At 32.0% G+C, this 13,746-nt stretch overlaps 2 protein-coding genes and 2 long non-coding RNA genes across 5 annotated transcripts; 3 read left to right on the top strand and 1 right to left on the bottom strand.

Moving 5' to 3' along the window:
- Positions 1 to 376: 376 nt before the first annotated feature.
- Positions 377 to 1,919, top strand: LOC114374526. Its single transcript, XM_028332183.1, has 3 exons — positions 377 to 723; positions 824 to 941; positions 1,348 to 1,919. Exons 1-3 carry the CDS (start codon positions 554 to 556, stop codon positions 1,636 to 1,638), a joined length of 579 nt encoding a protein of 192 aa, XP_028187984.1. The 5' UTR covers positions 377 to 553; the 3' UTR covers positions 1,639 to 1,919.
- Positions 1,920 to 4,094: 2,175 nt separating this feature from the next.
- LOC114373552 (B-box zinc finger protein 18-like) lies at positions 4,095 to 7,354 on the top strand. Of its 2 annotated transcripts, XM_028331033.1 has the most exons (7): positions 4,095 to 4,272; positions 4,445 to 4,561; positions 4,959 to 5,055; positions 5,141 to 5,256; positions 5,919 to 6,161; positions 6,947 to 6,973; positions 7,059 to 7,354. In XM_028331033.1, the coding sequence occupies exons 2-7, from the start codon at positions 4,469 to 4,471 to the stop codon at positions 7,062 to 7,064; spliced, it is 582 nt and encodes a 193-aa protein (XP_028186834.1). In that variant the 5' UTR covers positions 4,095 to 4,272; positions 4,445 to 4,468; the 3' UTR covers positions 7,065 to 7,354. The 2 variants fall into 2 exon arrangements, with proteins under 2 accessions (XP_028186834.1, XP_028186835.1); XM_028331034.1 differs by lacking the exon at positions 6,947 to 6,973 and having other exon boundaries at positions 4,097 to 4,272.
- A 3,755-nt stretch (positions 7,355 to 11,109) lies between these two features.
- Positions 11,110 to 12,910, top strand: LOC114375794. The gene is made up of 2 exons (XR_003658842.1): positions 11,110 to 11,245; positions 12,419 to 12,910. It is a non-coding gene; the product is annotated as an uncharacterized LOC114375794 (long non-coding RNA).
- Positions 11,240 to 12,860, bottom strand: LOC114375792. The gene is made up of 3 exons (XR_003658841.1): positions 12,654 to 12,860; positions 12,429 to 12,572; positions 11,240 to 11,726 (listed from the first exon to the last, which is right to left on the bottom strand). It is a non-coding gene; the product is annotated as an uncharacterized LOC114375792 (long non-coding RNA).
- Positions 12,911 to 13,746: the final 836 nt, after the last annotated feature.

The following is a 13,746-nucleotide window of genomic DNA, read 5'->3' as shown; positions in this document are numbered from 1 at the left end:
AGGAAAGAGCGGCTCCGTACAGAACAGAGCAACCTACGTTATTACGAAGATGCGGTAGACACAGAACGTAGACAACGTCAATTTGTGTAGGGAAGCATCTTAGAAATTTCGTAACAGTTTGAACCTAGTTTGTTCTTTAATTTGTTACTGTAGGCTACTTCTGCCATCCTCAGTTGCCCAATTACACTATCACTATTGTCTTTAGCTTTTCTTCCAATTACAACACTGTTATTTTCCCTCACTTTAAGTTCTTTCAAAAGTTAGTTCTTAACATTTGTTCGGAACAAACAAATGAACACACGTACAGAATGAAAAACTAGGTTCAAATCTAGTATGCTATTAATTAAGGCCTAGGAAAGCAGTATCTCGCTGTGTTTCCTTCGATCAAAAGAACCTTCCAGGAAGGTTCCTACTGGCATAACAAGTAAAATGTTGCAAAATCCATGCTTTATATAAGAACTGAACCATCTACGCAAATGGCATTCACTGCAAAGTTGAGAAGTGAATACACAAGCAAAATTAAATTAATTAATTAAGCTGAAAGCAAGAGAAAATGAAGATGGAAATTGAGGAAGTTGGCAACTGCGAAGCACTTCCCCTGCTTTCACTGAACCACGTGTCCCTTTTGTGCAGATCAGTGTGGGAGTCTATGAGGTTTTATGAGGATGTCTTGGGCTTTGTTCCCATCAAACGCCCTTCTTCTTTCAAGTTCACTGGAGCCTGGTTAGCTTAATTAATTATCACTACCTCTTCACTTTATTATCTATATCCAATATCTTGTTACAAGGGATATTCATGTCACGTGTTACATTTCTTTTTGTAGGTTTTACAATTATGGTATTGGAATCCACTTGATCGAGAATCCCAACATTGATGAATTTGATACCTGCGTGGTTGAAGAAAGGCCTATTAATCCCAAGGACAACCATATCTCATTCCAGGTAACTAGGCTTCTAAGAGAGAGTTTATAAGAAGCTTAGTTTAATTTGTGAAACGGGCTTGTGACCTTTTTTTAAGTTTCTTAGTTTTTTCTAATAATTTATTTTAGTTTAATTTCTATACATATAATATTTTATACCATTGATTTATCAAAAATCATCCATATAACTTTTAAAATAATTATTATCATAATTAATAAATTTATTATATATGACAATTTATAATTAAATGATAATATACAAATATTTTACATTATGGACGTAGAGATTATTTACTCTATTTTTTAAGTTTATTAACTGATTATAATTTATTGAATAAGCATGGTAACAAAAGTTAAATCTAGTTTCAGCATCACTAATGAAATGTTCACACGGATCATGACTTATGCGATGCTTTGATTTTGGGCAGTGTACTGATGTTGAACTTGTTAAGAAGAGGTTAGAAGAGAGGGGGATGAGGTATGTGACAGCTGTGGTGGAGGAAGGAGGAATCCAGGTGGACCAGGTGTTCTTCCATGACCCAGATGGTTACATGATTGAGCTCTGCAACTGTGAGAATATCCCAATCATTCCTATTTCTTCTTGCTCTTTCAAGCCTCGAGGCCACAGCTTTAAGAAGGCTGCTCCCAACAAGTGTGGATTCATGGAGAATGTGATGATGGAAAGCTTGAGCACCGACATGATCAATTTCTCCTTTTAACTAAGCTGCCTATTGTTTTTTAAACAATTGGAGAACAATAACTTCACTTCCTACCTTTCTTTTTTGTTTATAAGATAAAAAAAAATGATTGGTTGGGGGATAAAAAGATTAATTTTTATCTGTATTGTTATTAATTTTGTTAAAACCTATAGAAACTTAAGCCTCTATGTGGTCTATAAATCTTGGTTTGCAAGGGAATGGTGGACCAAGGTAAATCTGTATTGTTATTGTATCATCATGGTTTGTTTGGAATAAAAGAAATTGTGAGTTGCTAAGTTGTATCTTATGTTCACCAGCGGATTTGTCTTTATCTTTTCTTTCCGTACGAGGCAATGGGTGATGAATTTCCTGCCTACCAAACAATTGTGCTGCTTCCACAAAACACAAAGTAGAGCTGGCAAAGGCACAAGGTTGCCAAATGAATGGTTCAAATTCAATGCAAAAAAGTAGCAAGCGATTATTCATGAAATAATATACTAGTATTCTTCTGAAGATGTAAGGTTGGTTAATTGATTAAGGAAAGGAAGTAAAATTTATGGGTGGGATCTTTTTTATTAAAAAAATTAAGTTAAAATATATTTTTTATTCCTATAAATATCGAAATTTATTTTTGTGAGATTTTAAGTATGATTTTGTTTCCGCAAAATGAAAATATATGATATTTTGATTTGAAATTGGATTCGGTAGATCCAATCCTATGTGTCAATGTCAGATCCTTACCACATATCATCTGAAACTTGACATATTGAATCACTGATATTGACAAGTTGAAACAGATCTCGTAAATTTAATTTCGAGTCAAAATATTATACATTTATATTTTACAGAAACAAAAACATATTCAAAATTTTACACGAATAACTTTCAAATATTTTAATATTTATAGGAATGAAAAAATAAAAAACTAATAATTAATCATTAATATTTTTCGATAAAAAATAGAGTATAATCCTAACCAAAATGACCAAAAGCATTATTAATGGGTTGATTGATGTGTCATGTGTAGATTCATGAAAAACTCAATTTCTTTTGTCTTCTATAGTTGTATTGTGGTCATATATAGCATGCTAGAATAATCATCCCACAAAAAAAACTACAATAATCACTACAAGACAAAGTCATAGTCTAACATTTTTATTTTTGTTGAACTCACTACATTTTTTGGTGAGAGCTAGGAATTAATTTTTGGAGATGCTATATAAGAATTTAGAAATTGAATATCTAACTTCATAATTAAAAAATATGATCACATGACAATCATGTTAAATCATGCTGGTCAAAGTCATAGTATAGCTAAAAAGATAATATTTTTATTAATCATTTTTTTTATATAAAACACAATAACTCTTTGGTTTCCATCAAACCATGTTTTATATAATTTTTAATCAATATTTGTTTAAAAAATTACCACTGTTCCACGTTAGTGTTTCATGCATTTCGTACGCATCCCTTCCGTACTAACCGACAGTACTCAACGAACAAAAGTAATCCAGCACAACCCTCATTTTTCGACCATGGAAAAAGAAAAAGAAAAGGAAAAAAAAAAAAAAAGACATGTGAAGATTATTGACGGGGAATTCTAAACTTTAAAAGAGTATTAGCTAAAATGGTAGATAGCTAGCTTCCGAAAATGTTAGCCTAATTTGACTGAACTTATGAAACATGTGATGATGTAGAGCAATATTAGAGGTATTAAGGACAAGCTGAACACAAATCTCGAGTCCGCTTGTATTTCCATATGGGCAAGTCTTCTAGGAGCAACAAAACTTACCATTTTGTTAATGTCTCATTGTCCTTCTAATTATGGATTGTGAACAGCTATGTAGAGTCTTCTTTTTTTCTTTTCTTTACCCAACTACATATAAAAGGATGTTTAAAACCATATTTTTCGAGTCTTCCATTTATTCACTAGCATAGATATTAACGAATCAACCCCCTAAAACGCAAAAAAGTCGGTTGCACGAGAAATCTTAGCAATATTGTGTGTATCTTTAAAGGGAAGTTGGAAGATAAGATAACCAACCAACTTCATTCAGGAATCAGAAAGAGTCTTCTTTTTCTAAAGACACGCGTCAGGTCTCGTGGATTTGTAATTGTACACATTGGAATGGAATTGGAATTTCAGTAGACTACTACACAAACAAGTTTAAGTTTTGCACTCAAATTAAAGTCCCCACACATAGCAGAAAAATTGGAATTAGAGTGCAGAAGAGGAGAAAAAAATGAAGCAAATGAGAGTGTGAAGATTCGTTTGTTTCAATTTCATTGCTTTGTTTGTGGCTGGAAACACGAGAGGGGCAAAATGGTTAGGCTTAGGAAGGATGTGGGACCCATGTCAAATAATTAATTGGTGGTTGAGAATGAGGCTTGAGTTGCTGTCAACCCCACATTGGCTTTGAACTTGTGGCTACGAAGTAACGTTTGAAGCCAACAGAGTTGACAAACACTCATTTATTGTGTCTATGCAAAGTTCTGGAATCAACCCCCAAACAAGGTCCCCCCACTCCTTCAAAAATCCTCTCTTTTTATCCTACACTCTAATCATAGTCATCATCCACCACCTCCATCTTCCCCCAGTAACAACATAACATAACATTCAGAGAAAAACAAAACTATCATACCCACATGGATTTGGTGAACACCTGTCTTCTTCTGTGCCCCTTTTCTTTTTAATATTATGTCCATATTATTATTAATTAATATATATATATATATATATATATATATATATATATATATATATATATATATATATATTATGGTTCTGTATCTGACTTTAACTTTCTTTTGTATTTGTTGGATGAAGCAATGAAAGTGAGAGAGTCCAATTATGCGAACGCTTTGTGATGCTTGTGAGAGTGCGGCGGCTATAGTTTTCTGCGCCGCTGATGAGGCTGCACTTTGTCGTGCCTGTGATGAGAAGGTAGTAGATTCTACTAGTATCAATATTTTATTTATGAGCTAGATCTTCTTTGTGGATATCTGGTGCTCATTTTGTTGTTGTTGATTTTTCTGTTTTGTAATTATGTGATGGTGTTTCGGTTAGAGATCAGTGGTTTTTAATGTTGTGATCTGATGTTTCTAAAAGTGTCACAATTATGATGTTTCATTGGTAATGTACCAATATTATTAAAATCATGGGCAAGACTTGTATGGGGTAACAAATTGAAGGGCTTCGATCCGATTTGATCTTTTTTTGTGGTGTCATGTGAATTGGAAATCCGAGTTTGTTTTTACCTTAATTTGGTGTTGGTTGTTAACTTGTTATGGTCAACATGTTTCAACCAATGGGTCGAAGATTAATCTTTTGGAGCTGACAGGTTCACATGTGCAATAAGCTAGCTAGTAGGCATGTGAGGGTTGGTCTTGCAAGTCCAAGTGATGTGCCACGGTGTGACATATGTGAGAATGCACCAGGTAGGCACTTTCCTCTTTCTGTTCTTATTGTGTTCCTGTGATGCTTATTGCTTATGTGTTGTTTGCCCTTTCAATCTGGATGTAGCTTTCTTCTATTGCGAGACAGATGGAAGTTCCCTTTGTTTGCAGTGTGATATGATTGTTCATGTTGGTGGTAAAAGAACGCATGGAAGATATCTTCTGTTCAGGCAAAGAGTTGAGGTGAGTGAGCCTCTCCTTTCCACCATGGATTGGTCTTAATTTGTTTATTGCGTAAACCCCCATTTTAGTCCCAAAGTTTGTAAGTACCAGTCATTTTGGTTTCTAGCTTTACAAAATGCACTAATGCACCGAATTTCATCAAAACTCTACAGTTAAGGTTGCTTGAGCGAGAGTAGTATTAGGATGAGTGACTTTTTGAGAAGTCCTTGTGTTGCACCTAAAAAAAAACTTCGTACCCCATTGCCCAGAGGCTCTTCGCTATGCGAAGGTATGGGGGAGGGATGTTGTACGCAGCCTTACCCTTGCATATGCAAAGAGGCTGTTTCCGGATTCGAACCCATGACCAACAAGTCACCAAGGTACAACTTTACTGCTGTACCAGGGCTCGCCCTCCCTTGTGTTGCACCTATTTAAAAAAAAAAAAACTTTACAAAATGCTAACTTTAGTCCCTAATTTTGTGAAATGTCATTCACTTTGATCCTAAATGTAGTGAAAAAGAACTAAAGTTTGCAAAGTCAGGAAGTAAAGTGAGGATTTTGCAAAGTCAAGAATTAAATTGACCAAGGCTTTCAATCTCTGGAATTAAAGTGCTGGTTTACTCAGTTGTTATCTTGATACTTTTGGGTTCCCTTAAAATGTATAATGTCTCCTTGTTCCATAGTTTCCAGGAGATAAATCTAGTCATGCTGAAAATCCGGCTTCACAAGCATTGGAACCAGGTGAGGCTAAAAGAGGACAAAATCCACTTCCCAAGCTAAAAATGGGAGAGAAGCAACAAAATCACAGGATGCCTATGGTTCCAACACCAGGACCTGATGCTGATGGGCAAACCAAGATGGAAACTAAAATGATTGATTTGAACATGAAGCCTAATAGAATACATGAACAAGCATCAAATAACCAGGTTAGAGTTCATGGGAAGTAAACTTTGTCTGCCTAGTTAGAAATTTCTTTTCTGGTAAAGGTTTGTTTCACATAAGTGGGATTATGCAAGGAAAATCATGAGCATACACCCCCAAAATGGAGTGTATGTATGAAAAGAAGAGAGAGAGAAAAAAAAATAGATATGATAAAATTATGTCATTGATGTGATGGGAAATAAAAGAAAGAGATAATAAAAAAATGGGATGAAAGTAAGATGCAATAATAATAATAACCCCATACTGCAAATATTTGCAAACTGAAAATATGAACCCTATTACTACAAGTCCATCTCATTTAAATATGGATCACTTCTTCTTAGTGGTGTTAAATTCATCCTTGGTGCATTAAATATATAGACTTGTCCAAATAGTTTTGATTGGGATATGGGACTCATTGAAACGTCATGTGATGTGATTGTCAAATTACTTGGGATCAAATGTCCCGCTATACTTGAAGGAACATCATCTGATCCCTGCATGTAATTCCCCCTCTACAGCTGCAACCTGCAGCAATTAAAATTTGCTAGGCCAATATTGATATGTACTTGTAATTGTGGGTTTGAAAATTCTTCATAAAGTATAGAATATATTTTGAACTTTTACATATTGCTTCCTTCTGAAGCAGGTATTCAATAAATTCTCATAAAACTTAAACTACATGTGGTTGAAGAGTTGATGTGAATAATGATATCGATCATAATTGAACACCCCCTCCCCCTTTTTCACTCAAACTTCAATAACCTATCGTTCCTCTTTCCATCTTCAGTGCAGTTGGATGAAAGTAGAACCCTTTGTAAGTTGTGTAATATTTGTAGTACTAAACACATCTTTGTTATGATGTGCACTGAAACATATAGCGCTTTCCTTTTTCTTTGCAGCCATAAATGGTGCAACTAGGCAATGCAGTTCTGACAGGATCCTAAACCAAAAATCTACCAATGGCAAAAGCTTCGTTTTGTTCTCATGCATGCTAGTCACAAGGGATGACATACTCTGTTAATATCCTATATATTCTGGCAAATGAGGCACTAAAATCTTTTGAGGAGTTTATTCGTCTATGTAGGAATTTAATTTGGTAGTTCAACACATCATATTCTGTACTGCAAAGCATTGTTAACTGTATATCTATGACCCCTTTCAATGAATTGTGTGTTGACTTTTGTTTCTGGTTTCAGTTTTGTATGCCATTACGTCCCCTAGAAAATTCTGGGGGAAAATAGTTATTTGATTTCTTAAAAATAAAATGCGACAATTAGCGAGCCAACCCACATCTGATGGTTGAAATTATTGCATCTTTGAGGTGTAGAGTTATATGTGATAGTATCTGCTGATTGAATTATTCCATCTTGATTCAATTTATCTTTTCATCTATGTTTTTAAATTATTTTTTAATTTTTTTTAAAATACAATATAATTAAAAGTAACCTTATATCACAGTATAATACAAAATATATTTTATATATTCAAATATTTGATTTTATTTAATAAAATTATTTACTTGATAAAATAAACATTTATCTTGTGTATTGTACAAGTTAAAATACTAGTATATTATTAAAAATAAATTTACATAACTTGATTATTATACATATGTATTGTTACTAAAAAATATTTTTAATTATATATATTTTTTATAAATTCATATACTTATATATGATAATTTTATAATATAAAATATAAACATGAGTGATATTATAAATTTATATATATATATAAATTTTGAAATCTAATAAAAAAAACTTCAGTTTTTCGGTTTTGGATATGTTTGGTTTTTATTTAATTCAATTTTCAATTTTCTTATATGGTTTTAATTTTTATTATAAACATCCGTGATGGATCATAGGAAGTAGAGTCTTGTTTCCAGCTATGGTTTGTGAATAATTGAGCACCTTTGCAAGATACAAATACTTTCTCGACCTTTCGGGGAACCAAATCATCTATCTGTGTTCGACTTGGACGGATATGGTTACGGTACCTGTACGGACTGATGCAAACCCACTCGTTACAGTAATTTTCAACAATTTTATCCATGCTTTCATTTTTGTAATTCTATATATATTATAAAACGTGATAAAATAAAAAAATATATAAAACTCAGAGGATAATATAAAAAAAAATATAAAAGGAGAAAAATATCTTGACATTTATCAAGTGTAACTTGATTTTTGAATGTAAACTTGGGCAATTACCAAAGTAGAGATTGCACATTCTCCTTAAAATGAACAAGAATTTGATTTATTTATTTTTAATAAAGAATCTGAATTCTTTTAAGTGACTAGATGTTTTAAATTAGATAAATAAGTATGCGATAAAAATTGTGATAAAACATATACATACATGAAAGTTAAACTATGAAATTATTAAAATGTTAATTGCGTATTATTTAATCATTAATTATTGTTGCACTTTTTTATTTTTTTTAAGTTTATTTCAACAATTTAGAGAAATCAAATCTAATTTGGGATAATAAATAGGTGAAAAGGAGAAATAGAAAAGAAAAAAAAGAAAAATACTGTATGTATGTATCTCTCACGGTCTCACTCACTAGAAATTTTCAGTGGAGAGGAACCACACATGGGGGAGATGGACTATTTAGGATCAAAGTCAAGGAAGTGATACTCAATCGCATCTTAAATATATATAACCTAATCATAAATATTTACTTATATTTTAAATAATATATTGTGAGGATTTAGAACAAAATCACCCAACCACATGCATGTCACCACAAAATGAATAAAGATTTAGATATCTAACCTAGAGTAAAAGCTCTTGCATATGAAACTTTTAGAAATGTTGAAATCATAGCACGCGCATAAAGTGCTTTCCAGCCTAAAGCCACTAAAGATGGGGTATTGATTTTATTGACTGTGCTTACGGACTCTGGAATTTTATATGAAGAGTAGTTTTTATCTTTCGCAAAAAATTATTCCTCTTTTTCAGGAATTAAATATTACCCATTATCTCCTTAACAACTTATCCACTAGCCTTGGTCAAGAAGAGAGGAGATTTTGTAGGTAGAGTATAGAAGAGAGGAGATTAGAAATGATCAATTTATATTTTGTCATTTTAAAATAAATCTAACATATCATTTGTTAAATTATATGATATTAATATTATTAAAGTGAATTTTGTTTCTCTGAATAAGTTTTTTCTTATACGTACATATTCAGAAACTAAATCCGATCCTAATCAACATGAAAGACCTAATTAAAGAAAAATTATATTTATACAATGTATACAATAAATTAAGAGAGAGAAAAAAGTATAAGATAAAAATGATAAATATGATAAAGAAAAAACATTATCAATTTTATAAAAAAATGTTATATAAATAATATAACTCATTTTAATTTATGGATTTGATTCTTCTAAATTGAAAATTTTGCATTAGAGAATAAGTAAGTAATCTTAATATTTGTGAACTAGTAATATTCTATATATGGGTAATAAATTATAGGTCACAAAAATAAATAAATTATAAGTGTATTAGAATAACAATAATTAATTATCAACAGTTGAATTTTTTATTTTATCTAATTTAGTGACTTTAGAAAAGACCTAAATTTCATTTTAAACTATTGAATTAAAGATTTATTATGCACAAGCCCATGTTACTCGATGCTGTGCAAGAAAAGTTTGAGCACTGAAGACAAATAGGGCAGCTGCTTTCAAGAGACAAAGGCCATAGAATAGAGGTACGGGACAAAATTTATGGTTTTGATTGTTTTATCGTAAGTAACAATGCATGTGTGATTCATTATAGTAGTATTATTTGGGGGATTCTATATCAAATATATGATTGAGGTTGTTTTGTCAACACAGACAAATAATGTCGGTAATGTTGCACATATGGATTAATATTGCTATTGATATCCGGCCGTGTTTACTGGATATAAGAATTATTATTACAAGCACACGCATACAAAAAATAAATAAAAAATACTCGATACCTACATTTGATAAATGAAAGATGTGAAAGGTTATAAATTATTTATATTTTATAGTAATTAAAAGGTAAATATGTGAGAGACGCAAGAAGGTAATTAGTTTCATATATATATGGTTATTTTTCTTTTAGTTATGTAATAATATATGTGTAATTATATATAAAGGATAAAAGGTTGACAAAAATTAATGTGAGAACTAAATAAGATAATTATGACAATATTATTAGTATAGAATTTTAAATAAATAAATTGCATGTAACTTTAATTTATTGAAAAAGTAAATGTATATATTTAATATAATTTTTTTTATGTACGTTAAAAATAGTATGCTATGAGATTATTAAACATTACTACTATTCCTTGGTGTATAAAATGATGTTCCAAAAGATATGTTTTTATTTACAAAATCTATGAAGGGGTATTTATTTTGAGCATTTCACGGCTAGCAAAAGGAGGGCGGCGTGGAAAGGAAAGGAGACAATAGTGTCCAAAACGACGACGAGAATTCAGACAAGTAACATTGCTGTCGTGCTTCCGCTGCTAGATCCGCTTGTCTGCAACTGAGAGCGCCAATTATTATCTAACCACTATTCTCCCTAGCCACGCACTTACCTATGCTAGTAAAAATATTCTTAGCAGTTAGACATAAATTTCATTAATGTTTCTAGGAGACCGTAATTTATTTCAAGGATTAAATTATGGATCATTTAATTAAGAGATCAACACAAGTCAATATAACTTGTGTTCATTGTTGTTGGTTGATTAGAAATCTAAATTATTTATATACATGAAGGTTTAAGACCTTTATTATTTGATGTTATTTATTAGTATATTACTGTTGGTGATGAGATTTAAATTCAGCTACTAAACGCATATTTAAGTAGTACCAGCTAGGTAGGTTAATACAACCATTGTCTATTCATTGTGCCTTGGTTTGACGAGCTTATATAGAAGGCGTTAATTTGCTTCACTAGCTGTCTTTAATTTGTTACACTGCAGTTATCACATGCAAGATGCCCCCTAACATCAAAATCATGATTCTTCGTTCGACATGATGATGAATGACGAAAATATACACAAGAATGCGTGTCATCGGGGTGGTGATTTCACTAATTGTAAGTCCACCACAGACTTTTACATTTTTTTAGGAGATCATTCTCTCACTTCTTAAAAGAGTAGGAAGTAAACCATTATCTCTCGCTCTTGTACAAAAATCAAGTATCATGTCATGGCATCCACCATTGCAGAAATGTTTGGATGTGTGCTATGGATATCTCTTTTTTTGGCCCAACTCCTACATAAGTACATGCTATACAAATTACTCGCAGCTCAATCTTCCAAGAATGCCCCAAGCACATTAAGATTGATTGTCATTTCATCAAATGTTGAATTGTTTACTAAATCACATATTCCACTTATCACTTTCATTTCTTGACTAGCAAAATCTCGACGGTAGTATTGAGCTTGAATGTGACCAGTGAATGTATCCCACTAACTTGGCATGGCACGAAGTTGATTAGGACAAGTTCGGATTTTGAAATTAAGTCCAATGCACTTTGTAAACAAGTTCAGGTTATGCTTCGGGTCATTCCAAACCTGTTTAATATCATATATATATAAATTTTTAAATAGATGTATAGTAACAATAAAACTTTTTATTTAACAGATAAATAATATAGTCATTACGATCTTTTATGTATTTTTATTATTTATTTTCAGTTAAGAATAGTTTAATCTTTTTTCTATTTATTTTTATTATGACCTTATGCAGTTATGCATATATGCTCCAAGCCGAGCCTAGTAGATATCTTCTTCCTCTTGTATATATTTACTCTTTACTTTCTTCTAATTTAGCTGACTTATATATACAATAAAAACTCTAGCTACCATTGTCTTCAACTCTCTCTTTTGTTTTTAATTCTCCTAAAGCGATCATCTGTGAGAAAATCACCAAGCAAGGAAATCATCAAATTAACCGTTAGCCATAATCAAAGGGCTAAGTGATCCGATTTTAAAGTCAACACCTACATACGGATGTGAGCAAGACAAGAGGCGTGGTCATTTGTGGATCCCCAACTTTTAACACGATATTTTGTTCATCAACTCTTCTCAACTTACCATGAGAGTTAACTAGTCTCATTCATAATAATAACGCAGTTAAAACTACTCCTAGAGCATCTAGATTTTTAAATGATTGTTCAAGGAATCCTTTTAGATATTACTATTATTTTCTATTATAGCACTCAAATTATATTAATAAGGGGTAGCCTTATCCTTGCACTCTGCAGCAGGAGTTACCATGCTTTTTGGTTTCGGAGGATTTCTTCAAATGACACATTTCCTTTGTCCAAAACTTGTGAGTTACTTCAAAAGTCATGTCAATCCCATGATCCCCCCATCAAAGAGGATCTCAGGTTCAACCATTGGTACCAACCTATTGTCCTGCAAAATAATGGTTGCTTTGTCAGCAAGCACCAACACCTCGAAATGACTTAATGCACATTGTGACTGTGATATACTTACCTTAAACTGGGAGAAGGCAGCATTGCGTGCTATACCCCACGCTGCTTCCTTTAATAGCCAATGCAGATGGGGCCATTGGAAATTAGAACAGGTGCTCACTTGAGGACACAAGCAGAGGCCATTTTCTCTCAAAAAGTGTGATATGATATGAACATTAACTCTTGTGTATTTTGGACGTTGTTATTTTGTTGTTTTTCTCTGTCTTCTACTTTTTATTTCCTGCCAGTTCATTATATTTATAGTGGCAAATTTTTGCATCCAATTTTTTGGGTATTCAAGTCGAAAGAAATAGAAAAATAAAAGAAAGAAACAAAGAGAAAAATAAAATAAAATGGAAAAAAGTTGGATATATGTTAGTAACCCATTAATAACTGTGTCATTGAATAGTAACAGTTCCAGGGTCGTTTGGGTTTAGATAACTTTGCCTCCTTGTCGTGACCTTTGATGTGACAAGAACCGGCTGCAAGAAAAGCGATAAGCAAAACAAATACAGCTTGAAACCAATGATTTGTTTTTCGTTCTATATATGTATACGAATCCATATATATTAATGGTTCTAAAGAGCCAAAATAGGATAATTATTAGCATTAATGCTAAGTCTTATCTTTAATAGTGTCCTTTTCAAAAAAAAATATATATCTTACATGGTGATGGTGTCAAATAATCGTAATAGTAATCGTGATTATGATGATTGTTTGGGGATTGATATGCAAATGCAACCCTTTGAATTTTATTTGCCAACTGACTTCTCTAATTTGGCTTTTCATGGAACCATTAGACACTAATCAAATATATTTATTATGATGCTAGAATTTTGATACGTGACAACAAGGGGCAAATCTTTGCGTGGAATGGAAAAAAAAAATTGAACAAATTTTAAATCAATAAATCATTTATCACTCAAAGATTGGTTCTGTTTAATAGGCCGTGTTGAATGTGACGTAATTTATGAAGTAAAAATAAATCACTCAAAGATTGGTTCTGTTTAGAGTACATTGAAAATCGGCTATTAAAAATTGATCAGTCTAACTGATTTGGAATTTTTTTTAAAAGAAAAATTGACTTATCAGTGCTGCTTTGAGATTTTTAAGGA

The sequence above is a fragment of the Glycine soja genome, chromosome 11, assembly GCF_004193775.1.
Source record: "Glycine soja cultivar W05 chromosome 11, ASM419377v2, whole genome shotgun sequence".
In the NCBI taxonomy this organism is placed as follows: Eukaryota; Viridiplantae; Streptophyta; class Magnoliopsida; order Fabales; family Fabaceae; genus Glycine; species Glycine soja.
This window is presented reverse-complemented; position numbering and strand designations above follow the sequence as displayed.

Bases quoted from the DNA above. Each gene is read 5' to 3' on its own strand.
- LOC114374526 (XM_028332183.1), top strand. From the start codon at position 554: ATGAAGATGGAAATTGAGGAAGTTGGCAACTGCGAAGCACTTCCCCTG. The intron at 724-823 runs GTTAGCTTAATT...TTCTTTTTGTAG, and splicing joins TTCAAGTTCACTGGAGCCTG to GTTTTACAATTATGGTATTG. The intron at 942-1,347 runs GTAACTAGGCTT...GATTTTGGGCAG, and splicing joins ACAACCATATCTCATTCCAG to TGTACTGATGTTGAACTTGT.
- LOC114373552 (XM_028331033.1), top strand. From the start codon at position 4,469: ATGCGAACGCTTTGTGATGCTTGTGAGAGTGCGGCGGCTATAGTTTTC. The intron at 5,056-5,140 runs GTAGGCACTTTC...ATCTGGATGTAG, and splicing joins CATATGTGAGAATGCACCAG to CTTTCTTCTATTGCGAGACA. The intron at 6,162-6,946 runs GTTAGAGTTCAT...TTCCATCTTCAG, and splicing joins AACAAGCATCAAATAACCAG to TGCAGTTGGATGAAAGTAGA.